The sequence below is a fragment of the Pseudorasbora parva genome, chromosome 22, assembly GCF_024679245.1.
Source record: "Pseudorasbora parva isolate DD20220531a chromosome 22, ASM2467924v1, whole genome shotgun sequence".
In the NCBI taxonomy this organism is placed as follows: Eukaryota; Metazoa; Chordata; class Actinopteri; order Cypriniformes; family Gobionidae; genus Pseudorasbora; species Pseudorasbora parva.
Window position 1 is genome coordinate 40227571 of NC_090193.1, and position 27131 is coordinate 40254701.

Genomic DNA, 27131 nt, shown 5'->3' on the forward strand with positions numbered 1-27131 from the left:
GTAATATGTGCGCTTTCACACACAACCCGTAACGGTCCCGGGTCGAGTTGAGACGTGACATCCGGATGTGACGTATAACGGCAAACGATCTCCGCTTCAGCGCGGATAGTAAGGAGCTCCGTGGTCTCGACTTGTGTCCAGTTTGCGCTCATTTCTGCTTGTTTAATTTTAGTTTCTTTTGTATACGAACACTCTCTGCGTTTAAAACACCGACGAGCTCTTCTGGCACTGCAGGGTTGTGTTATTGAAGAAACAAGCTCTAGGAGTCGCACGATAACTGCGTACACGTTGCGGCATTAGTTTCGGCTTTTGTTCACACAGCGCTTGTCCCGGGTCGAATACCGCAATATTCCTAGGTCCCCGACCCGGGTCGAATTCGGTAATCAATCCCGGGACGTGGTGCTTTCACACAGAAGGCGACCCGGCAATGTTCCGGGAATATTGCGGGTCCGACGTGCAGTGTGAAAGGGGCTCAAGTGACTTGGAAAATTAGCCTATTTTCAACAACAACGCCTTTAAAGGTGCACTATGTAGGATTGTTGAAGTAAAATATCCAAACACAAGGCCCGTGTAAAATAATTTTATTTAGTTAAGTTCTTACAATATCCCAAAAGTTTCCAACAATTTCTAAGTTGAGAAAATGACTATTTTAACCAATGAACCGGGACATCTAAGGGAGTCGTGTGTCAGTCGCATCCTATCTGCGTTACTCTCGGTTTCCGGTTTTACTCTCACTGCAGTGTGAACAAAAGCGAACACACAGAGTAACGTCATTTTAAACACACAAATATATATAATATGATAAGCAGAGCTGCGTTACCTCCAAGCGGCAACCTCCCGCGATCTCTCCCGAAACTGAAGTAATGTAAACTGCAATTCCTTACCTGGCCTCTAGAGTGGCTCCAGAAGGAGCAGAATCTCATTGAGCCCCATGTTAAAATGCCCAACTTTACAGCAGCATAAAAACATGTTTACAGTCTGGTACAAATTGTGGTTTTTGCCTATACGACTAATTTTGTGCATAATTAAGGGCGTGGTTACAAGTGGATAGCCATTTATCTGCCGTCTTTAGTCATTGCTTCACCTCAGCTCCGCCCACATCCCACCTTTTTGCCCATTTTCTGTTATCCGGGAGTGACACGTGATGACTCGCTCACAAGATGGCAACGCCCAACTCAACCATACTTTAAGCTTCAGAACGGCTTATCGGAATCCTATGGGTGACGTCATGGACACTACGGCCATATTTTTTTTTACAGTCTATTGTTACCTCACACTCATGACCGGAAAAGAGGAAATGGCCGCCGGCGACTGCGTCCCGTCATAATAAAAGTCCTGCTGCTCGCGAGGCATGTTTGTGTAACAATCGCTCCTTTCTCAGCTCAACACTCGCTCCTGCTCTGCTTCACTACAGTAACGTTAATAATCTCATCCATCAACATAACTTCTGCCCGAGTCCTATCCTGGTTCTTTCCCACCAGCTGTGAAGGCCACGTCCCAAGATTGAGCTCAAACTTGCTGTCATCAAACTACGCCTTTGTTTTGAATAGTCGCCCTCTAGGGGACGGGAAAGTTACATACTGCACCTTTAACATGCCCTGCAATGGAGCAAATAGAGGCAAGAGTTTTATATGAAGTTTTATTTTCAATTTTGTAACATTGCAAACCATACAGATAAATCATTTTCTTAGTAAACTACAGTCTATGATGACGTGTGTGTTCACTACAGATAAACATACAGCTGGACTGCCGAATGACCTGCGAGAGAAAGTAATCCAGTTTACGTGGTTTCACAACGATCCGCAACTTTAAAAAGACAAACATCTTCCACCTAACTCAGGCTAACTATAAAAAAAACAAAACAAAAAAAGGCATTATCATTAAAAGAAACAAAAAACTGCTTGACAATGTTATCCAAGCACTTTTAATTCGAGGGTAATTGCTTTAAATAGAAACCGCAAACAGACACAGCGAATGGTTGTATTTTTTCAGGGAGAAATTGACTTTCTACACTAAATATACAGTATAACACCGTTCCACATCAGCCATGAGGAAAGAAACAGCTCTAAAATCAGAGAGAGAACATTAAGACTAGCATGTACCAGTAAATACAGCAGATTCTGAGGATGCAGAGTTTTAAAAAAACCAAAAGAGGAATGAGAGTTCAGACAGGAAAGTTTGTAGACTGATCTAGGACGAGCTTTCCTCCATCTAAACTCTATTTAACAATACATCTCAAACACTGATCAGTGGGAAAGGGCTGTTTTTCAGTCGCTCATGTCCATGTCTTCGTCTCGCTGGTCTTCGCTGTTTCCGTCAGACTCGCCGCGACCGGCATCATCCGCACTGTCGGCTTGAGGCTCTTTAACCTGCGGCGACGAGGCGGCGTCTGAGTTCCTCTCGCGCTCTTCCTCATGCTCGCTGTCGTAGCCCTGCTCTTCTTCATCATAGTCCCTGGTCACCTGCAGTAAACAGAATTGAGAAGCCGTTTTAAAGGTGCAGTACGTAACATTAACAGACAGTGGTTGAAATGGGTACTGCAGTTCAAACGTAAAATGTTAAAGCGGTGGTGTCATGCGATTTGACTTGTTTAACTTTAGTTAGTGTGTAATGTCGCTGCTTGAGCATAAACAGTCTCTGCAAAGTTACAGCGCTGAAAGTTCAATGCAAACGGAGATATTGTCTTCTAAAGTTACGGCAGTTTATTGCCTACAAAAATGGCTGGTTTGGACTACAACGAGCTTCTGTTTTTTTTAGGACGTTTAAATGCTTTCTACGTTGTATATGCTTTAGTCAAAACAATTTCATACAGCAGCTATGATATGTAATTTTTCGTCACTTATTCAACACAAAGTCGTGTCTTGACTCTTGAGTGGGTGGAGCTTATTTTGCCATGAGCGCTTCCGCTTGTGTGTGTTTAACAGCGCTGTTTTATCATATCACATGTGAGTGTGTTAAGGTGATGTTATAATGCTACTCTCGGCTCTACTATGAGACTCTTGTTCCCACTGCAGTGAGCGAGATCATATTAGGCGGTAAAACACGGCACTCTGTGCGGTAAATCAACAACAGCAGATTTAAACAATAAGACTAACTGTGTTGAGCTGGAGAACAATCATTAGTTTCTGTCCATCAATGATCCAAACAGAGTCTAATAAAACACATCAGATATTAAAGCGGCGATAGTGTTGCCATGGTTACTACACAATAACACCGGCGGGTAACGTGGGGATGATGTCACTGATAGGCGGGCCGTGTCCCAAATAAAACGTTGATTTCTCTGGATTTAACCATTCTTGGAAACATCTGGGATAATGTACACAAGTCAACACAAAATATAACACTGTTCTAGTGGTTTTTGGATATTTTAATCTGAAAATCTTACACATGTTGCCTTTAACAAAATAAAAAGGTAACAGATGCCATACGATTAGATTCTAGCAAGCAAATTGTCTATACCAGACACGACAAAATCAAAAATCACAGCCAATCAGAACAGCACATGGACGGAGTCGATCCGCAAATGCACTCGCAACCAAATGTACAAGAACTAGGAGTGTAACGGTTTGGTACGTACCTCGGTTTTGAAGTCATGGTTCGGTACGAGCTCAGTACAGCAGGGGAGAGAAACCTATATATAAAATTGCTTTTATTTATTTTTATTAAACAGTGGTTTACTTAACAAAGTGTGTCTACTCCTTAAATGAATTCAATTATGAAAAGTCTTAATGCTGTAAACTATAGAGCCCTTACACATTAATATTAAAGGACAGAGCCCAAACTATAGACATAAATTCAGATGCTATTTCATGTTTATAATAATAATCAACACTCAAATAACACTGTCTGCAAACATAACTTTATATAAGGCAGTTTTCGCAGAAACTTCTAAATTTAATTATAAAATTATGTTTTTACTCCAATTCGTTGTCGAAATCATTCAGTGGCTGTCATTTTCATAAACATACATTAATAATCCAGACATTCGCAACTGGTTCAGTAGAATATAGTGAATATATAGACTAATATAGCGAATATATAGGCTAATATAGTGAATATATAGACTAATATAGTGAATATATAGGCTACTATAGTGAATATATAGGCTACTATAGTGAATATATAGGCTAATATAGTGAATATATAGGCTACTATAATGAATATATAGGCTACTATAGTGAATATATAGGCTACTATAGTGAATATATAGGCTAATATAGTGAATATATAGGCTACTATAGTGAATATATAGGCTACTATAGTGAATATATAGGCTAATATAGTGAATATAGAGGCTACTATAGTGCATATATAGGCTACTATAGTGAATATATAGGCTACTATAGTGAATATATAGGCTACTATAGTGAATATATAGGCTAATATAGTGAATATATAGGCTAATATAGTGAATATATAGACTAATATAGTGAATATAGAGGCTACTATAGTGAATATATAGGCTACTATAGTGACTATATAGGCTAATATAGTGACTATATAGGCTACTATAGTGAATATATAGGCTACTATAGTGAATATAGAGGCTAATATACTGAATATATAGGCTAATATAGTGACTATATAGGCTACTATAGTGAATATATAGGCTACTATAGTGAATATATAGGCTAATATACTGAATATATAGGCTAATATAGTAAATATAGAGGCTAATATAGTGAATATATAGGCTACTATAGTGAATATATAGGCTACTATAGTGAATATATAGGTTACTATAGTGAATATATAGGTTACTATAGTGAATATATAGGCTGATATAGTGAATATATAGGCTAATATAGTGAATATAGAGGCTAATATAGTGAATATATAGGCTACTATAGTGAATATATAGGCTACTATAGTGAATATATAGGCTACTATAGTGAATATATAGGCTACTATAGTGAATATATAGGCTACTATAGTGAATATATAGACTAATATAGTGAATATATAGGCTACTATAGTGAATATATAGGCTACTATAGTGAATATATAGGCTAATATAGTGAATATATAGGCTACTATAGTGAATATATAGGCTAATATAGTGAATATATAGGCTACTATAGTGAATATAGAGGCTACTATAGTGAATATATAGGCTAATATAGTGAATATATAGGCTAATATAGTGAATATATAGGCTAATATAGTGAATGTGACTCCTGAGGTAAATGTGATGCTCATTGTCCTCCAGCTGTTTTATTGACGTCTGTCTGCCGACACTGATTGAGCGATTACACCACATATGATGATGTGTTTCAGTAAGTGTGTATCCTCAACACACCTTCAGATGTTAATTCATGTTTATTCTTTGACTATGACGATCATGTTAATCACTCGTCTACACAGTTATCAGTCATACCACATTAAAGAGCATCAAAACGGTATTTAACGTTTGAATTTCTTGATAAATGAACAGAGTATGTCCGTGTGGGAACTCGGACTGAAGTATGTTCCACATGTAAAACAAGTCGGCTGTTAAAGATTGCATCCAGTACGAATCCCTGTACCGTTACACCCCTAACAGGTACATCATGAAATGTATACATTTCACCATTAAAAATACATACCGATACAATGTGATATAGAAAACAAGTTTTAGTTTAAACTGAACACTTATTTCCTGTAATTTAGTTTTAAGATGAGGGAATTTATCCATTCTCACTTTCAGCCCAGCTATTAAAGGCTATCCCAACATGAAATTTTTGCATTTTGTAGCTCAAGACGTGATGTCGCAGAAATAGAAAACATTTCTAAAACAGAATCCAGCCGCGGTTGATTAACATGGAAAAGACACATTTCGTCGAGGATAGCGTGTAAAGCGCAGCTGTTGATTACTTAGTGAACACAAGATGGTCGTACCTTCACGTCTCCCTTCTCACTGTCGGATTTTCGATCTCGGTCTCGTTCCTTGTCTTTATCTTTGCTCTTCTTGCTGGTGGAACGTTCCCTTTTTTCCCGATTTCTTTCCCGATCGTCTTTTCTCTCTCGGTCACGGTCTCTCTCGCGGTCCTTATCCTTCTTTTTCTCCTTCTTGTGCCTGAAACGAATGTTTTGGGGTTAAAGCAGGTCTGAGGAACGGGACGGGATTGTGTGTGTGTGCGCATTACCTGCGAGGAGACGGAGAACGGGACAGTTTTCTCTTGGGCGAGCGAGACTTCTTTGGGGATCGAGTAATGCTCCGACTTCTCCGGTGCCGTTTGCTGAAGAAAAGAAACATTTGCTGGGTCAAGAGGAGCTCCGACCCGATATAAACCACAGTAATTTCGGGGGGCGTTTTATTGACTGCTTTTTCAACTCAAAAGCTGAAAACGTTATGCATTTTAGCCATTTATTTACACGACAACAGTGTTTGGGGGACGTGTTTTAAAGTGCAGGTTTTAGAACAATCATAGTTAAACTAGAATGTGAAAACAGTGACGTCGTGCACATGCGTGTCTCGTGTTCAGTCTGTAGCTGCATGCACTAATTTACAATGAACATCGCCATCTACTGGCTACGCAGCAGAATACAGCGATTTTAGTGGTTTAGATTTTAGCGGTTTTCGGGAACCCGTATGAATGGAGATCATCGTCTGCAGGGAAACAGTCTCAGTTTTTTGTTCATCGTTGTAGTGTAAATGTATGGAAGCATATGGGTTGCAATATTCAATTTTAAACGTAATATGCAAAATGGCAAGGCATTCCTATATTTAAAATTACATTTGCCATACTATGTGTGCAACATTAAGCTTTGAAATTCAATATAAATATTGCAATTTCCTACACTAGTTTTAACATTTAAAACATTTTAAAAATTGCTAAATTAAAACGCATTACTGAAATGATTATATGTACAAGTTAAAATTGTAGCAAAACGATCATTTAAATATTAATTGCATTTACACTCAAAGTTAAGTTTTGCGATTGCATGAAATGTCCCGCAATGAATGCAGGAAAATTCAATGTGGAATTGAAAACGCAAACTGATCCGATCACGTCCCTGCCCTGTCAATCACTGCATCAAGGCGGGACCAAAGCTATTAGAGCGAGGCATTTACCCTGAAGATTATGTGCAGCTGTCAGTGATTAAAACCATAGATATTTATGGTCAGAACGTCTCACAGGTGCGCTCGTGAACCTTAGTGACCGCCGTGATTGGGCGGGGCAATATCTGGACCTGTCGGCGATTCAAAAATGACATCACTGATGACCTACAGCCAATGAGAGCGCTAGATAGAGGCCAGCGGGAGGTTTAGGAGGAGATTAGACCAGAATATCAATGTTTTAATAGATTTACAATTATAAACAGAAACAAAAATCACACACATTTGCTTGATCAGCCGCAACGGCAGCACATTGCAAAATTATTTATTCACCTTAAACTCTCTTTGCCGTACACAATCCTTGCTCCCTGTGTCTCCCCTCCGCCATAATTTTTCTTTTTCTCCTTTTCGCTGAAAATCAGCACACAGACAATTTGGATCACAAGCTTTCTGCAGGTTATAATTTTTAATAACAATTTCAGTCTCGCATGTGTGATCTCGCGTCTTTTCCTAGTCACTCCTCGTGTGTTTGAGATGGTGACATGTACTTTGCGGACATGACAGTTATCGGCGATTTGTGAACACTGAATGCTGGTCCAGATAGTTAAACAGTGTGAGAGTACAGGCATGACCCGACCCGTTTGAAAACCGTGCAGTCTGAACTAGGGTTGGGTACCGAACTCAATGCTTTTAAGGCCACAGCCCGGATTACGTCTGTAATACCGAGTACCCATTCAGATTAATTCAATCGGTACCATATTTCGATACCTGAGAACGCATCTGGTGATATAGACTAGTGTCTGTGAATATTAAACAGTAAAAAGACTATTTAAATATGTATCCTGCACGTTTGTGTGAATGAATGGCACTGACCAGCAGTTTATTTACCACACACACACAGAATTGTACGTGACAATCGTGTGTATACACCTCATAAGAGGACAAACGCATGTCCGTCATCTCCTGAGCCGCTCTGAGTCACTTCATCAGCATTTCACCGTTTCATTTGAGAAAAACTACTGTCATTAACACAGAAACTCAAAGCTCTTCACGGCGACCCGTCAAAATAAACGTTCAGTTTAACTTGAGAAATACAGTTAAGTTTAGAGACTTCTCAGGGCAATAATAATACTAATGTAATTATAAATATCAAAACTTAATTTAAGTAATATCACAGTTCCTTGTTTTAATTTTACCAGTATAAAGCTCAGTTGTGCAGCTTTATTTGACAAAAAGTTTTATTAAATTAGGGGATAAATTAATGTTTTATGTCCTCATTTGTGTAACTCAGCATTAGTTTCACATTTCATCTTTTAACATTAAAAGATGTACTTGGAAAAAAGTTGGACTGCAAAAGGACCGATTCCCACAATGAGGAAAACAGATTCCAATCATTAAAATTATGGATCAGAAATCCTACACATTCTCCATACTTTTCCCAGCTTAAATTTTCAAACCTCTCTGTAGACACGCACACACTCGCACACTTTTATATGCATGCAAGAAACTATTCACATGAGTACTGGACATTTGAGTGCTTATGGATTACAATTCCTAGTTTTATACTATAATTTCCTTTGCATCCCAGCTATCTTACTATGAAGAAAATGAGAGCATAGATGCACATGAATTAATATGCATTAATATTATACTATCTGCTCAAAATGTGGCTTTCCTCAGGGTAATACCGCGAATATCAAGGCATAATGTCAGATTTAACATCATCTGTGGTGGCGGAGAAACCATGGCACAAAAAGGGCTGGTTTCTTATTGGTTTGGCTTTTTAATGGTTCCTCGTGTGCACACTGAGGTCTGTATATTGTTTATTTTTGCAAAGGACCTTCTAGAGGCTCTGTAATACAGTGCTAACAATATCATGAGATGTAACCCGAATATTGCATAATGAAAATGTGCGCCTTTCATTCATTCAGTCATGTTCGACACTCACTAAACCGCTGCCATGAAAACACGCATGATAAATTCATTTTCTTTCAATTCTTAATTTTCTATTATAGAAAACTAAATGGGGACAATAGCCTGGAGATGCAAATATTTTTCAATACTCTGCTTTCTTTTTTTCCATACTTTCTCAGACCCGGAAATAACTTGAATCAAATTCCATACTTCTCCTTATGGATGAATCAAAAATAGGGCTTTCTGATTAGTCAAATGTATTAAGCATTAAAGGGTTAGTTCAGCCAAAAATGAAATGTCTGTCATTAACTCCTCCCCCTAATGTCGCTCCACACCCGTAAGACCTCCGTTCATCTTCACACACAGTTTAAGATATTTTATATTTAGTCTGAGAGCGTATGCAAGTGAATGCACACTATACAAGAGTCCTGCACGGGTCCATTTTTGGAGACCCGCCCCCGCAAGGTTTAGCACCAGATCCGACCCGTGAAAATATCAAAATTAAATCCGCACCCGCCCAGACCCGTTAATATTTGGCCCGTTACCCGACCCGTGCCCGCGATAAATCACACACGCTAAAACATTCAAATTAAAATGCTTTATTTTTTATCCTTCACCTCTCTCAACATCACAACAGCGTCATGAATGGGCTAATGAAACAGGCAAAAGTGCCTTTAAAGACTCGTTGTCAACAATTTCATATAGCTACTCCACTCACCAACTTTACTTTTACTTCATCCATTGCTACTCCTGCAACGCTCGCTCCATCTGCGCTACGAGAGGCATCAACAAAAGGTTCAATGTCGCAGTGGTGGTGACGTGATGGTCAAATGGCATATCGTTGTTGCGTGTGTGTGTAATGGTAATTTGGACATAGAAATTGTAATAGCCTTCAATATGTTTGATGGGGGAAGGAGGCGGGAACCAGCGAACACATTTGGGTCCAAAAATAACAAAAACTACGACTCATCATGAATCGATTCACTGATTCATAACCGTTTGAATCTTTATTTGAGGATTGAACACAAACGCGGAAGAGAAGCCAATGCTGAATAAAGTCGTAGTTTTTGTTATTTTTGGACCCAAATGTATTTCTGATGCTTCAAGAGACTCTAATTAACCCACTGATGTCTCATATGGACTACTGTGATGATGTTTTTATTCCCTTTCTGGACATGGACAGTATAGTGTGCATACACTTGCATACGCTCTCGGACTAAATATAAAATATCTTAAACTGTGTGTGAAGATGAGCGGAGGTCTTACGGGTGTGGAGCGACATTAGGGAGAGGAGTTAATGGCAGACATTTCATTTTTAGGTGAACTAACCCTTTAAAATGGAGTTGAAGAGAAACCGTCGAACATGACTTCACTCACCGGCTCGTACTGCGGGACCGCCTGGCGCTGCTGTAGCTCTTCGGTGGAGTTTTTGACCGCTTACGGTTCTTTTCATCCTTCCTCCGATCTCTACATCAAAAACAACACACGTTTGAGGAACCGGACGCCTGAGCCTGAGGAACAGGAGCTTCCCCTGGAGCAGCCCAAACTCACCTGGACCTGGAGCGCCGGCTGCGATCCCTGGAGTGAGAGCGTCTCCTCCGGGGACTCTTCGACCTCCTCCGGCTCCTGGAGCGAGACCTCCGTCGGGAGTGACTCTTAGAGCGCCTGCGGTCACAACACTTCCAAAATCAGCTCAGGACGGGATGAGCGGTTTAGCTCAAATTGTGACATTAAGGCGTCTCCACAAACCTGTGTCTGGAGCGGGACCTGGACCTCCTGCGTCTGGATCTCGACCTGGATCTCGAGCGCTTCCGTTTATCGTCCTTTTTACCTGAAGAAACAAACGCTTTAGCACAACACACTCATTTAGAGCTAAAACAACACCAGTTTGATCTAGTGAGTAATTGCTAAGGTGTACTGGGTGGATCCTAAGGTGTTACTAGGTGGTTGCAAAGATGTTCTGGGCAGTTTCTAGGGTGTTGCTATGCAGTTGTTAAGGTGTTCTGGGTGGTTGCTAAGATGTTCTGGGTGGTTTCTCAGCTGTTGCTACACAGTTGCTAAGGTGTTAAGGTTGGTAGCTAGGCAGTTGCTAGTCTCTTTGCTAATGCATCCTGGGTGGTTGTTAGGGTGTTACTAGGTCTTTGCTAGGGTGTTGCTACACAGTTGCTAAGGTGTTCAGGTTGGTTGCTAAGGTATTCTGGGTGGTTGGTAGGGAGTTCCTAAGGTGGCCTGGGCAGTTCCTAGGGTGTTGCTATGCAGTGGCTAAGGTGTTCTGGGTGGTTTCTCGGGTGTTGCTACAAAGTTGCTAGGCTGTTTGCTAAGGCATTCCGGGTGGTTGTTATGGTGTAGCTAGGCCTTTGCTAGGGTGTTCTGGGTGGTTTCTCAGGTGTTGTTACACAGTTGCTTATGTATTCAGGTTGGTTGCTAGGATGTTTGCTAAGGTTTCTGGGTGGTTGGTAGGGTGTTGCTAAATTGTTCTAGGTGGTTGCTCAGGAATTCTGGGTGACTGGTAGGGCATTGCTGGGGTGTTCTGGGTGGATTCTCAGGTGTTGCTATGCAGTTGCTAAGGTGTTCTGGTTGGTTGCGTTGTGGGTGGTTGCTAAGATGTTCTGGTTGGTTTCTCGGGTGTTGCTACACAGTTGCTAAGGTGTTCAGGTTGGTGGCTAAGACGTTGCTACAGTGTTCACTAAGGTATTCTGGGTTGTTGGTAGGGCATTGCTAGGGTGTTCTAGGTGGTTGCGGTTGTAGTTCTCACTTCCAGGCTCGATTGCGGCGGAGATCAGAGATTGTGCCTCCCTCACTCTCTTCATGGCTTCTTCAATCTCTTTATTAGAGGCGTCCGCCTTCAGTCCAGGGGTCAGATTCAGCCCAGCGGCGAGAGGGTTCAGCCTGCAACGACAGCGAGTTACTGATGAGCACACACTGAAGCTCAATCAGACGAGTAAAGCCCTACGATTACAGCACAGATTCCAGAGTAGGGGTGTGCGATATGTACATCCTTTGCTATCATATCGTAATGGTTGTGCGATTTGACATTAATGGAGTATATTAATGTTTATAATAACTTTTTGTACGGTGATATTGATGGACTCACTTGGGGTCTATGGATGCCATGAGCTTCATTAGCTGCTCAGCCGACAAAGTCTACGAAGAAAAACACAACGATTAGTGGAAAAAGTGAAGCCGAATCTGCGGTATGAATCCTTCTGAAGGTCTGGAGCCACTGAAGGAGATGAAGAGTGTCAAACCTGAGGGTTTATATTGGGCGCCGCCATTGCCAGAGCCGCCATGGGGTCCAAGTTAGGCCCTCCGAGACCGCCAAGAGGAACTCCACCAATCTGACGACAGACAAAACATCATTACAGTGCACAGTGTATTTGCTAACTGTAATGTCTTTAATGCAATTTTATTTTGTGATTTTATAATTGTGATTATTTTTAAGGTTGCCTTTCTGTACATCTGGCTGGAGGACTGCCGATGAAATTAGCACTTTTGAGCTAACTCGGGTACATTTACATAATTATAATGTTGATTCATGTACAGTGTCCTCTTTTAAATAAATAAACAAAGGTGAGCGAGATCTTCGGTTACCAACAATACCTTAAATGTTCACTCTGGGCGACTAAATATCTATCATTCGCCATTCTTAGATTTTATTTGCCAGTGTGTCTCTAAGAGGATGAGAAGAAGTTTAGCATAGATATATTTTCACTCTCTGAACACTGACCGAGTGTGTGTGAGTTTCTCAGCTCATCTGATGACGTACAGTAAACTCTAGTCTAGTGTGAAGGCTCACACCTCGCCATCGCTTTGCTGAGCGCGTTTCCCTCACACACACACACACACGCACACAATACTTAAGAAATCATTCTAATATGATGATTTACTGATCAAGAAACTTAAGATTATCATCAATGTCGAAACTTTTTTTTTTAGGATTCTTTGATGAATAGAAAGTTCAAAAGAACAGTATTCATCTAAAAAAAAAAAGTTTTTAAACATTATACAACCATTTAAATGTCTTGGGTCGATAAGATTAGTATTTTATTGACAAAGAAATGAATACATTTTTTAGCAGGGATGCATTCAATTGATCAAGTGACATTACAGACATTTATAATGTTGCTTTATATTTCAGATAAATGCTGTTCTTTCGAAATTTCTATTCAAAGAATCCTAAAAAAACATTGATAATAATCATAAATGTTTGTTGAGCAGTAAATCCTCATATTAGAATGATATCTGAAGGATCAGGTCACACTGAAGACTGGAGTAATGACAAATTTAGCTTTTTAAAATATATTCAAATAAAAAAACTTACTTTATATTTCAATATTTCAGAATATTACAGCTATTTTTGTATTTCTAATAACAAATACAGCCTTGGTGAGCAGAAGAGACTTCTTTAAAAAACATTTTTAAAAAATCTTACCGTTCTAAAACTTTTGACGTGCGCGCGCATGTGTGTGTATATAGTAGGGATGGCTCGATACCACAATTTTGGCTTCGGTACGGTACCACAATCTAATACCGAAGTACCGTTTTTAAATCGATACCACAAGGTCTGATATTAGCGCGGGTATATTGCATTCGAATGAGAACAATTATGCAAGTTTTGAGTTTATAAAGTGGAAAAACACCACAAATGTTTATTAGTAAATTAATCAGCAAAGCTTACCACATTAAATCAGTCATTTGAAAACTTTCTTGTGAGAAATAATTGCAGCAAAAATCTCTCAAAATTAGCAAATTGCTTCTGGGTTCAAAAGAAATCGCACTACACTAAAGCTATCCTCATAATCCGATTCAACATTTCACGCTCGTCTCGGGATGGAGAACGGGAATCATTTGAACACGCAAGAGATTTTATAGCATTTCGTAATAACAGTTACAGGAGACATGAGCTTATAACAACGACACACACACTCCTGTAACGTAGAGCTCGCACATTACAAATTAAATTTCCTTAAACAGTCTTTAGTGAGCATTCACATAAACACAGTCGGGTGTGAATGTAAACAGTGCAATAGTACGCATGCAAATATTAAGAGATCTAAATGTCATTGGTTGAAACGAAAGCTGGAGATTGTGATATTCGATCTTATGTTAGGCAGTGTGTGTGCGTTGATCAGTGTAAAAAGAAAATGAATGTCTAAATGAGATGGTTTGAATGATCACTGGCCTGTCGATCTCTTCAGAAGTCAGGATAGTGACAGATGCTTGGCTCTTCATCAGTTTTATAAGCAAAGTAATTACAAATTCGACTTCTACTCCACTCTTTATTAATTAGTTTCGGGCATCTTGAGTGAGATTTAACTGCTTTATCCATTTTGTTCCACTATGTTGTTGTCATATTTGCTGGTTGTTTCGGGTCAGTTTGGGTAGCGCGCTGCCATCTAGTGGTGAACTTTGGAACAGCGGCATATACCGAAATGTGCAAAATCATGATATCGTACCGTTTGAAATAAAATATATACTGGTATTTTTCCAGTACCGGTATACCGCGCATCCCTAGTGTGTGTGTGTGTGTATATATATATATATATATATATATATATATATATATATATATATATATATATATATATATATATATATATATATATATATAAAGTGCGATATTCAACATGTCATATGATATTGCTATTAGTGTGTAAAATAAATTTAGATTATATATTTAAAAAAATTAAACACTGAGAATTAAACCATTAGTGTTTCACATTCTTTCTGGGAAAAGAAAACATCATACAACTTCTAAAAGTGACCAACTTCTAGAAGTGTGTGTGTGTGTGTGTGTGTCACAGACAGTGCGAGACTGCAAGTTATTGTTTTTCGCGAATAATAGCGTTTAATAACTCTTTTTAACATCAAGCCAGTCCCATAAGTAACAGTCGTCTGCCCAGTCTATTCTCTGCTATATGCACCGACATAAAACGGACACTTTTCACAATGTTGAAGTAGCCTATTAAAATCATCCAGATATTGTATGCCATTGCTATATGCATATCAGGATTATATATTATATATAAAGTCTGGTGACTAAACAAAAAAAAAATAATTTGTACTAGCCAATGGCGATTGGGTTACAGTGATTGACACTCACAGATGGGACGGGGTTGGGCGTTGGGAGAAGCCCGCCTCCTGGCAGCAATCCTGCGACGGCATTGGCTGGAGCGAGCAGTGACAGAGCCTTGGATTCGTCAGGAATCACTCCTGCAGGACAGAAACGCCTCAGTTAAGCCACGCCGTGGTTCCCGCACCACACACAAACAGACCCCACAAAGTGAAACTGTCTTTTTTTTCTTTTTCAAAGTCTATATTTGCACTCACATCAGTACTCGCTTTGTCAGAGGAAGCTAACACATCAGGTCCCTTAACATAAGCATGAAGTGCACAATACTACAAGAAAAGGAAATGACACTAGACACACTGCCAAGATGTTATCACCTGAACTTGATTTTTTAAGTCATGAACCAAATGTAAGCAAGCACAGCCGGATCTCCACTGGGATGTGCTCTCAAGTTTCATAAGTTGTATAATGAACAAGCGATTCAGGTCGGCTGCTTCGCTATAAAGCACACAGAGACATCAAGATAGACAAAACAGAGTTTATGATTTGGGTGTCAGCATCAAATGACAGTTTATTAATCCACTGATGGTGTGACTTACCATGACTAAGGCAAATAACATGCGTTTAGGGGGCTTTTGCTGGTATTTAGAGCTAAACTGCCTTTACCTTTGAGAAGCACATCTAAACTCGTCTGTCGAATGAGTGTAATGGATTGAGACTTGACCAATAGAGAAGAAAGGACACCTTCCAGCAAAAGCCCAGTTTAAACTCAACTATAGACTGTGTCAAATGCTAAAGAAAAGATAACTAGTTAAAAATGACAAATGAATGTCTGGAGTCCATTGGGTGAGCGCCTCTGAAATTAATATCTCACTCCAAACAACACAATCATCACTTACACACACACACACGAGAGAGAGAGAGAGAGAGGGAGAGAGAGAGAGAGATGAGAGAGAGAGATGAGAGAGAGAGATGAGAGAGAGAGAGAGAGAGAAACAGGACAAGCTGCAGAAGACAAAACTGTTGGGTGGCATTTTCTGCTGGGCCTGGTTTACAGGACTTGCAGAACCAGGGAAAAGAACTGGAAAACACAACAACAAAAAACAGAAACGACCGTTAAAAAGCGTCTCAGGCCTTTTTCAGTCATGTGGAGAGGAACAAAAGAACATTCTCAGACTGTTTCTTACTCAAAAAGGGAGGTTGGACCCTGAGTTTAGCTATCAATAGTGTGCATACATGTGCAAAACACTCATGCAGAAATGCGCTACATCTCGTCTTACCGTAGATTATCTCGGGACTAGCATGCAGTTCAATCAGAAATGTAGATTTGAGGCTAAAACATTTGTGCTTTGCATGAACAGAGCGATCGATCGATCTTTGTCTGTGAACTCGAGTGAATTCAGTTGGAGACACAAGAGAGAGGATTATAGTTTACAGCAGGGAAACACGTGGGCTGGCCGCTTTTATTTTTCTACAGGGTCACACTCAGACATCTGCCGGCTCTGCAATTGCCTTGTTCACTATAAAAATCACACACACAAATGACAAAGAGAAAAGTTTAACAAAAAAAAAAAAAAAGAATGGAACGTAACTGTTAGGGCAATGAGTTTAAGGATTAGTTCACTTCAAAATGAACATTTACTCGGCCCGTCTCATCAAGATGTTCATGTGTTCGTTTCTTCAGTGGAAAAGAAATGAAGTGTTTTGAGGAAAACATTCCAGGATTTTTCTCCTCATGATGGACTTCAATGGGAACCAGCGGCTGAAGGTCCAAATCAATGAGGAAGAGCTTCAGAGACTCTGATGATCCCAGAGGAATAGAGTCTTAAACAAAAAAAACAAGCCGACCAACTAGTGAAAACGAAAGCAGACGTAAAAACCTCTCCGTACACTGCAAAAAAAGCTTTTCTTAGTATTTTCGTCTTGTTTCCCGTCCAAATATCTTAAAGTTCTTAAATTAAGAAGCATTTACTAGACAAGCTAAAGTTATTGTCTGGTTTTGGGGGGATAACTCAAAATTGAGTTTTTGCCTAATTAGCAAAATAATCTGCCAATGGGGTGAGAAAACAAGATTTTGTTTACCCCATTGGCAGATTATTTTGCCACAAAACCAGACAATAACTTTTGCTTGTCTCGTAAATGTTCCTTAATGTAATTTTGAGATATTTGGAATGGAAACAAGACAAAAATACTAGGAAAAGCATTTTTTTGCAGGGTACTAGCTGGTGGCAGTGGTCCGTTTTCCATATTTAAAACAGGAAACTGGAAGAGGATACAAACAGGATTATAAAAAAAGCAGCGCAGAATCTCGCTCGTTATACACGGTCACTTCTGGGGTTATCATGCACTGGTTCACTAGCCAATCAGAATGATCAGATGGCCCAAAGAGAGCAGAATCAACATATCGAATCGGACAAAAAATAGCCGGAGCGGAACACACAGAGAAAACTTAGTTGGCCAACGCTCGAAAACTTGGTGTTTCTGGCTTTATCGAGGAGAAACAACGGCCAATAAACACATTTATACACTTTTTAACCTCAAATACACGACTTCGGTGGGTTTCTTTTTCACGGCATATGATGTCATCAAGTCGGAAAGGTCACATGATGTTGGAGTACTTCCACCATCTCATGTTCTCCTCCAACTTTAAAATCCTCCAACATCACTGTTTCTCCTTTAGTTATGTAAAGGGTGTTTGATTTAGTCTTTGTGCGTTCATTTTAACACAGCGTCCACCTTCGTCACGTGACCTTTCTAACATGATGTCATCATACGCCGTGAAGAACACCGAAGTCGAGAATTTGAGGTTAAATAGTATATAAATGTGTATTTGTGTTGTAAATGTCTGATGGTTAGTCTGGATCAGACTCTATTCCTCTGGATCATCAGAGTCTCTGAAGCTCTTCCTCATTGATTTGGACCTTCAGCCGTTGGTTCCCATTGAAGTCCATCATGAGGAGAAAAATCCTGGAATGTTTCCGTTCCTCTCGACTGAAGACAGACATCTGGACGAGATGGGGGTTAGTAAATAAGAAATGTTAATTTTGAAGTGAACTAATCCTTTAAACATGAGCTCCTGCCATTCAGGGATTCACTCCCAACCCATCTCATTGACATTTCTGAAATATACAATCATATGTATAACTGTACGTCTAGTTTCAGGGTTGAGCGGCGGCCGCTGAGGGTTCACTGCGCTAATGCCGCCTTCATCTACACTGTGAAGGGATGGATCACGTGAGTGCAAACATGGACGCCACAAACCTTCTGCAAATGGGACGACGATCAGCGCTCTGTCCACGAAGACCGTGTTGGTCAGATGCTGGGAAACTCCGACCGATTCCGGCTCGTGGAACTTTACAAAACATACACGTGAAGTCACAGGCAAGGGAGAATCACTGAAAGAAAATATAGATGCTTTTGCAAGATGTACACACACGGATCAACACACCTCCTGCGGTTTCAAACACCGCAGTGAAATATTCAGCATGTTCGAGAATATGCATCTCATCTACGGCATGTCATAAAGATCCAAGATCCGGCTCAGTTTTAGATCTGCCAGCCTCAGAGCAGATCCACCAGCGTCCTACCTTCGCTGCAGATATGATGACGCCAGATGTTTTTCGATGGGTGAAAAACAACAAAAGCACAGAACAGAAGTTAGCTACTGGAGAACCCTACATTCTGCCTGCCTGAGCAGTGAAATCAACATTGACTGCATTTACTGAGTCTGGTCAGGGCTGGAAATGGAGTTCTACGGCTAAAGACGAAGCCAGCGCTAGGTCCGAAATCATCTCTACTATAGGGTATGGCAGAAGACTAGCACGTTCGGAAAAGTATTATTTGGCGAAAGGTCCGCGGATGACTACTACTTCTGATGAGATTCGGAAGTGCGCATTCGATAGATACTTTACTATCCCATGAGACCACGGGAGTGGATTTAAGAATAAAGGCTGGTAGGTCATGTGACCGTAACGTGGCGGAAATAGTACGTCCATTATTCATACTAGCCATATTTATACTTTATCAACTGTACTTTTTTTAAACGGTCAAGGACTCTAATGTACACTGTAAAACAATTTTTGTTGGTTTAACTTAAAAAAAGAAAGTAACCTGGTTGCCTTAACTTTGAGTGTATCGAAAATAAAAATTTAAGTTAATGCAATGAACGAAATTTGTTTAATAAACAGAAACTCAAAATACTACTGTACTTGAACCACATCAAAAATTTGATAAATCGTGAAAATAGCACAATTTGGCATGTTTCGCTGCGTCATCACAAATAAAACACAATTATCCAATATGCTTACAAAATACTTTAATAATATTTGAACAAAGGTTGTCGATTTTCAAAAAAAAAGTCTTGTATTAACTCAAATTTCAATTAACAAAATTTTAAAGCAACCAGGTAACTTATTAAAAAAAATAATTCCAGAGTAGTAACTACTCAATATGCGATTTCGAACAGCACAAGTCATTTAGTGCATCTATGAAAGCCCATTTCCACTACACTAGGGGGGAAAAGCACGCTTTTGAAAATCAAAAAACTTGTCATAATTTCACATTTTAAATCTCAATTATAGGGGCAAGTTCATATAAAGTTTTTGCTGAAAGCGTAAGGTCTAGAAACACGTTTCGTAAAAGTGTAACTTATTTTAACTTAAGCACCACATGCCGAGACACGAGGGCAATGCTAAAGAGGTCCATTCTGGTGCATTTACATTAAAAAACAACGGAAAAGCAGCACCTTTCTGTGTGACCGTCACCTATGTTCATTTCAAATCTATTACTTACTAAATAGTAGGCCAGTAATTATAACTTAGGGCCAGTTCGCACAGAACTTGTTTTTGCTAAAATCGCATGGTATAGAAGCGAGTTTAGATGTACTTATTTTTTTTAATTTAATGAACTTAATTTTTTTTCTTAATGAACTTAATTTTAATTATATCGCAGAGTTTTTAGAATGACGTCAAGCGCGAGACGCTGTAAAAGACGCAAACGCGCAACGTTAAAGATGTCCGACTAGCGTGTTTACAATTGAAAAACAACGGAAAATTAGCGAAGTTCTGTGTGAAAGACACAGAACTTAGTATGTCAATTTCAACTTTTTGTGACCTTCAAATTAGTCTCATCATCTCATAATTATGACTTTATATGAATTAAGATTTCCCGAAGCAAGGTTATGGGCGGAAACGGGCTTCCATAAAACAAAGCAATGACGCACAGACGCAAGATTTACGTGCGTGACGTCACAGCTTTTATACAATAAATTGCAACTGCTAAAAATGCACCCAAACTGTAAAATGCACGTTTGCTGATAGTTTTAATATTTCGAATTAATTATGAGAAGGTCTAACGATCACACGTGAATAAGCTGAAGATATTATTTAAACAAGACAAAATAACCGGTTGAACTGGTCGAACTAAACGGATGAGTTTGAGCGCTTTAGCTAACGTTACACTGGCGAGGATATATAGAGCTAAACTGGGGTTGTTTTGTGCCTATATATGCATTTAAGCGGGATGAATAGACACAACTATGGCATTGTTATACAGCCGAACGGCCGCATGTGCGTTTAAGATGCTCTGTATATTGAAGATGTTTATATGGGAGTGTTTTGGAACAGTTTTCTACTCACTCTGGAGGAAAAAGCTTGAGCTCGTCGATGGTTCCGATGAAGCCGAACAGGGTCCGCATCTGCTCCGCGGTGCTGCTCGGCGATACGTTCGTCACCTGGATCACATTGGTGCTGGACGTCATTATGGCTCCGATCTGATGATGGTGGACATCAATCGAAAGACATTTAAATCCGAAACGCGATTTTACTCGATTTCGTCTCAATGAATCCCCTCGGTCGTCTCGCGGCCTTCACACGCGCATAACTGCGGGGTCTGTAATGGCGGCTCTCGTGCTGCGGTGTGAAGCGCGCGCTCATAAGAACATGGCGGCATTTACTGCAGATTTCAAAATAAAAGTCACGCACATGTTTGTTTTCAAACTGGAGCAGTGGACCCCAATTTTTCGCCACTAGATGTCGCTGTCCACGAAGGATCCAAACAGTTGCTCACTCAGAATAAAACCCGAATAAAACACATCAGATATTAAAGCGGCTTTGGTGTTTCCATGGTTACTACATAATAAGGGTCACGCAGGTATAATGTCATTAATAGGCGACGAACACACACGGGCCGTGTCCTGGTTAAAATCACTTATTTCTCTGGATTTAAACGTTCTTGGAAACATGTAAGCACTCAAGTCAACAAAATATATAACGTTAATTAATTGATTAATTCATTTGCACACCTTTTTTATATAGTGTCTATATAAAAATAATTTAACTTAGTTTGACATTACAGTTTATTCTCTTTTTTTAAATATTCGCTTCAATTGTGAGATCAATTACAGTTGATTTGTAATATTTTATGTTTCTCTTTAGGTTTATACATACAACAATACATTAACAGGAAAAAGATGTGTACATTTTGTACACTACTAATGTTTTACTGTATTTTTTACCCCAGGTTCTATAAACATGATATATCATGGGAATACATATATATATATATATATATACACACATACATACATAAATTAGTGAGCAAGCAAACAAAGTTAAATTCAGAGGCTAAAATCAGGGTAGGAAAATGCTTTTATTTTAAAATAATTTTGATTTAAAAATCACATAAAACAGTGCAGTTCATGACCCCTTAAAGATAAACTTAACCTCTTAAAATTCCTGTAAAAGTTTTCTAAAACTAGAAAAAGTTATACCCAAAGTAAACCGCATGCTGTTCTTAAACCATCTGGAGTATATGCATGGTTTTGGTCTCTTTTGAAAGGTGACACTCTAAGGTTTGTCAGAATCACTGTAACTCATACTGGTATTGAGTAACCGAACTTTAAACACACTAAAAAAAATAGAAAATACAATTCCACCAACATTTCTTTTGTAAGCAGACAATGAATATAGCTGGGAGCTATTAGCTGGAAAACACAATGGGATCACAGCATGAAGCCTTACCAAGTCCGATTTCACATTTGATTACAATACTTTTAGAAAATGAGTATTTTACATGTTTATCTAAGTTTATGTCTAGGCGCTTCCCAAAAAAGCCACGTGGAGTCTCCAAATGACCCTTTAACCATTGACACATAAAATACTGCTATTCTTGAATGCTTTGACGTATTGTCATAATTTTGGGCTCTAATGAAAGGTTACACTTAGAGATATTTTATCCATCATCCAGATTTACTATAATGTTGTCAATAATTGCTGACACATAGTAACTGAAACATACATTATTTCGGGTTTTTTTCCAATTATTGAAAGTAAACTGTGCAAATAAAGACAAAACAAGTAGTATTAGGTTGGTATGATGACAAATGGTAGAACGTAAAGATTCAGAAATGGTTAGAACTCACATTAATATATAATAATAATATATAATATCAAACTATTTGCAAATTCTTCATTTGACTCCCTCCTCCTCTGCCTCTGGGAAGGTGTGGATGAAGCTTCTCTTCAGGGGTGCGGTCAGGGCCCTGAGTATACGGCTCTCTGGCTCTCAGTCTTCATATAGATTCACTGTGATATGAAAAAAATGAAATAAATACATTTACAAAACATTTACACGCATATACACACACACACACACACACACCCGACCCAGGGTTAAAACGAACGAGCAAAGTCTAATTCAAACGGCCTTTACACAAATAAAAGTAAAACAACGCTGTTGGATGATTTTAAATTTGATGGATTTTTTCAGCACTTCCACCTATATCATGTGACCTTTCCCACGTGATGATGTCATACGCCATAAAGAAGAAAAACACCAAAGTCGAGCATTTGAGGTTGAAAAGTGTATAAATGTTTATTTGTGTTGAAAACGTCAGATGGTTTGTCTAGACTCAATTCCTCTGGGATCATCAGAGCCTCTGAAGCTCTTCCTTCGACCCGTTGGACTCGCTGAAGTCTATTATGTGCAAAAAAAAAATCCTGGAATGTTTTTCCTCAAAAAACTGAATTTGTTTTCCGACTGAAGAAAGAAACGCATGAACATCTTGGATGAGATGGGGGTGTAAATTATCAGGAAATGTTAATTTTGAAGTGAACTAATCCTTTAACTCTAGCTTTGACTGCCTCACACCTGCTCTGATCTTCTTTATACATTAATCTCCAGAAAACCCTTGCCCTCCGGCCTTCATGATGTGTGTCAGGACTTCCATAAACAGGAAAGGACAAGTAAGACACCAGGCCTCGGTTGTTCGAAGTCCTGTGTGGACCAACAAGTCTCGATGTCACGGAGATCTTCAGCAAATCACTGGAGCGGTGTGAAGTCCCTTCCTGCTTCAAAGGCTCCACCATCAGCCCCATCCCAAAGAACTAGTGGTGTACGGTACACATATTCATACCGAACCGTTTCGGTACAGGACTTCCGGTACGGTGCATGTATGTACTGCAATCTTTAACAGTTAACAGTCGGCTTGTTTTACGCACTAAACACACTTCAATCCCAGTTCACACACGAACATATGAAGTATTCTGTTAATTTCATCAGGAAACTCCTGATGAATTAATGCTCTTTAATGTGGCGTGACTGATCACATTTACATTTACATTTATGAATTTAGCAGACGCTTCCAAAGCGACTTACAACTCAGGAGAACAGGAAGCGATCCGTCAAGAAGAGGCAACGAAACACAAAAAGTGCCCCAAATACCAAGATTTGTACACCGCTCAGAGTAGCAAAAACCAGAAAAGGGAAGAAGAAAGGAGAAATAGAGGAGGAAAGAGTTTTTTTAATGTAAGATTAAGTGCTCATGGAAGAGATGAGTTTTTAACCGTCTTTTGAATGAAGCGAGTGATTCCTTTGTGCGTATGGAGGGTGGGAGATCGTTCCACCAACCCGGAACAATGAAAGAAAAAGTTCTAGAGAGGGATTTCATGCCTCTCTGTGATGGTACCACAAGCCTCCTCTCATTAGCTGAGTCGAAGGCTTCTGGTGGGTGTGTAGACGCGTAGGAGTGAGTCGAAGTATGCGGTGCTGAGCTTGTGGAAGATCCATAAGCAAGAGTCAGAGCTTTGAATTTGATCCGGGCAGCGAGTGGTAGCCAATGCAGAGAGATGAATAGAGGTGTGACATGAGCCCTTTTGGGCTCATTGAATACAAGACGTGCCGCAGCGTTCTGGATCATTTGCAGCGGTTTGATTGCACAAGATGGAAGTCCAGCCAGAAGCGCATTGCAATAGTCAAGTCTAGAAATGACCAGGGCTTGGACAAGAAGCTGTGTTGCATGCTCCGTAAGGAACGGTCTGATTTTCCTGATGTTGTGCCATGCAAACCTGCATGACCGAGCTGACTTTGAGATGTGGTCTTTGAAGGACAGCTGGTCATCAAAGATTACTCCAAGATTTCTGACCGACCCTGAAGGAGTAATCAAAGATGAACCTAGCTGGATGGTAAAATCGTGTTGTATGGTGGGGTTAGCAGGGAAGATGAGCAGCTCAGTCTTTGCTAGATTGAGCTGCAGGTGATGTTTTTCCATCCATGCCGAGATGTCCGCCAGACAGCTTGAGATTCGTGCAGCTACTGTGGGATCATCTGGTTGAAATGAGAGTTAGAGCTGAGTGTCATCAGCATAGCAATGATATGAGAGACCATGTGCCTGAATGATGGGTCCCAATGATCACTGTGTAGACGAGTGAACGCGATCGTCATAGTCAAAGAATAAACATGAATGAGCATCTGAAGGTGTGTTGAGGAAACATCACATTCGAAACACATCATATGTGGTGTAATCGCTCAATCGGCATCTTAACGGCGGAAAGACCTCAATAAAACAGTTGGAGGACAATAAGCATCACATTTACCTCAGGAGTCATTCAGTGTCCACAGCTGTGAGTCCACTAGAAAAAATAGCTTTTTTCAATTAGAAAAACTTATCGGCCGATGCTGATATTTTAAAAATGCCAAACTAGTTGTCAGTGCACCTCTTGAGGCCAGGAGAGTGAGGTTTACCCACACAGCTCTTACTAGTTCCGGGTCATGGCACCAATTTAACCCCTCCGCTCCTACTTGACTTATATTTATCTATTTATGCATTTGGCAGACGTTTTTTTCCAAAGCGGGTAACATTACATTTAAAGTACACCTTTTTCATTTCATCAGTTTTTGCTTTCCCTGGGAATCGAATCCATGACCTTGGCGTTGTTAGCGCCACGCTCTACTGTTTGAGCTACAGGACTTACTTCGACTTGGCTACCAAATCAGGCTTCAGAAGACCACACAAAAAATGTCTTATGTGCACAGGTTACAAAGTAGGTCTAAGATCAATATAAACATGTATTAGATTTGCAAGAAACGCATGCGATTAATTTAAAGTCATTAAAATAATTTAACTAGTGCCGGGCAATCGATTCATCGGATCCAAAATAAAAGTTAATGTTTACATAATATATGTGTGTGTGTGTACTCTGTGTAATTATTATGTATATATAAATACACACTCCTTTATATATATTTAAGAAAAAAGTGCATGTATATACACAGTATATATTTTTATATCATATATACATAATAATTATACACAGCACACAGACAAATATTATGTAAACATTAACTTTTATTTTGGCTGCGATAAATTGTGATGAATCAATGGACAGCCATAATTAAAATCTAATTAAACACATGCTTTTAAAAGATCACCATGTACACAAAACCCTATTCATTCAAATATAACATTTCTTTATGCTCATAGAACGGCTCATGAAAGACCCGTGAGAACACATGCACACGACCTCACTGAATCTTTACACAAGTGTTTCTGAGGAAATGGACTGCAATAAAATCTGCATGTGTGTGTGTGTGTGTGTGTGTGTGTGTGTGTGTGTGTGTGTGTGTGTGTGTGTGTGGAGACGGTCAACTTACTCTCGCATCTCCTCCATGGAAAAGCCTTCAGCAGTCAGAGAGATTATTTGACGAAATGTCCCACGGGAGGAGTAAAATGTCCTGTTTATAACAGACACAGAGATGTGCTGATGTGTTTTATGAGGAGTATCTTATTTTTGGCCTTGTTTTGTTGCCCACAAACCGAGCTTTTAAATCACACAGAATTATTCAGTGATGGGCAGGTTTAGAGTTAGGGCACAGGATACTGGATTTGTGACTTTTGTTGCTGTGTTAATTTTGCGTCAGGTATTTGGGAACTATTTTAGACTATAAAAGCAATGGTTTAATTAAAAGGCACCAGAATATTATATATTAATATTACATCATGATGCACTGATTGCTGTTCCTCTAAATCAGGAGCAAACATATCAAATAAAACTGAGATGAGAAATTTATATAAACCTTAAAGCAATACTAACCCTTCACATGCCAGTTCACAGTCTGGTCTTATGTGTGAGTTCTGCAAAAGCCTGAGTCCATCCTCTGGTACATCTCCACAGTTTATCCTGCAGTATGAAGACATTCACACATTTATACAGTCATCTCATGTGTGCATGTATTAACATTTACAGTACATTCTTTGCAATATCTTATGTAAATTCTGTTCCACTGAGTAATATTGCACTTATGAATAGACATAAATCTGATGAGGAATGATGTATTTCTGACCAGTCCTTTGTTTAGTTAATGTCATTTCTTCTGTGTTACCTTAGCATGAGATAATGTGTGTATGCATGAGTGATTTCATGAGATCATGTCGTACCTGAGTTCTCTGACACTGGGGCAGTTTTCACTGAAAGAGATCATTTGAGTAATATGACCCTCAGTCAGTGTGAACATTGACAGCTCCATCTTCATCAATCCAGGCAAAGATTGGAGGGAAAATATTGGTATACCTCCGTCCCAATCATTCTCTTCATTTTCCAAAGCTTGAATTTCTTGAAAGACGTTTGTCCAGTCAAAGTTAATTATACTGGACTGTGGAAACGTGACAGTGACTACACTCATATTGCCTCTGCCTATATCTATATAGACGCTAAAAAGCAATTAATGACAGAGTTAGTCGTTTATATCACAATTCTCTGGCACCAGATATTATTGCATCATTACCAGTAAAAATAAATAAATATCAATATCATTATCAGTAAAAAAAAAAAG

General features: G+C 39.4%; 2 protein-coding genes across 5 annotated transcripts in view; both read right to left on the minus strand.

The window, feature by feature from the left end:
- Positions 1–1625: 1625 nt before the first annotated feature.
- On the minus strand, positions 1626–20946 carry srsf11 (serine and arginine rich splicing factor 11). 4 transcript variants are annotated; one of them, XM_067431718.1, is made up of 14 exons: positions 20660–20946; positions 18285–18418; positions 15057–15166; positions 12202–12291; positions 12048–12097; positions 11709–11842; positions 10703–10784; positions 10505–10618; positions 10331–10420; positions 7373–7450; positions 6126–6218; positions 5878–6055; positions 3578–3631; positions 1626–2462 (listed from the first exon to the last, which is right to left on the minus strand). In XM_067431718.1, exons 1-14 carry the CDS (start codon positions 20779–20781, stop codon positions 2268–2270), a joined length of 1524 nt encoding a protein of 507 aa, XP_067287819.1. In that variant the 5' UTR covers positions 20782–20946; the 3' UTR covers positions 1626–2267. The 4 variants fall into 4 exon arrangements, with proteins under 4 accessions (XP_067287819.1, XP_067287821.1, XP_067287820.1 ...); XM_067431720.1 differs by lacking the exon at positions 7373–7450 and having other exon boundaries at positions 20660–20945; XM_067431719.1 differs by lacking the exon at positions 3578–3631 and having other exon boundaries at positions 20660–20945.
- An 813-nt stretch (positions 20947–21759) lies between these two features.
- LOC137058782 (NACHT, LRR and PYD domains-containing protein 1 homolog) overlaps positions 21760–27131 on the minus strand; it is a 99261-nt gene continuing 93889 nt past the window's right edge. Inside the window, exons 10-12 of the mRNA XM_067432239.1 lie at positions 26393–26479; positions 25953–26033; positions 21760–22606 (exon numbers count right to left, since the gene is read on the minus strand). Of these exons, the coding sequence (XP_067288340.1) occupies positions 22594–22606; positions 25953–26033; positions 26393–26479 (181 nt within the window). The 3' untranslated portion in view covers positions 21760–22593. The remainder of the gene's footprint in view (positions 22607–25952; positions 26034–26392; positions 26480–27131) is intronic.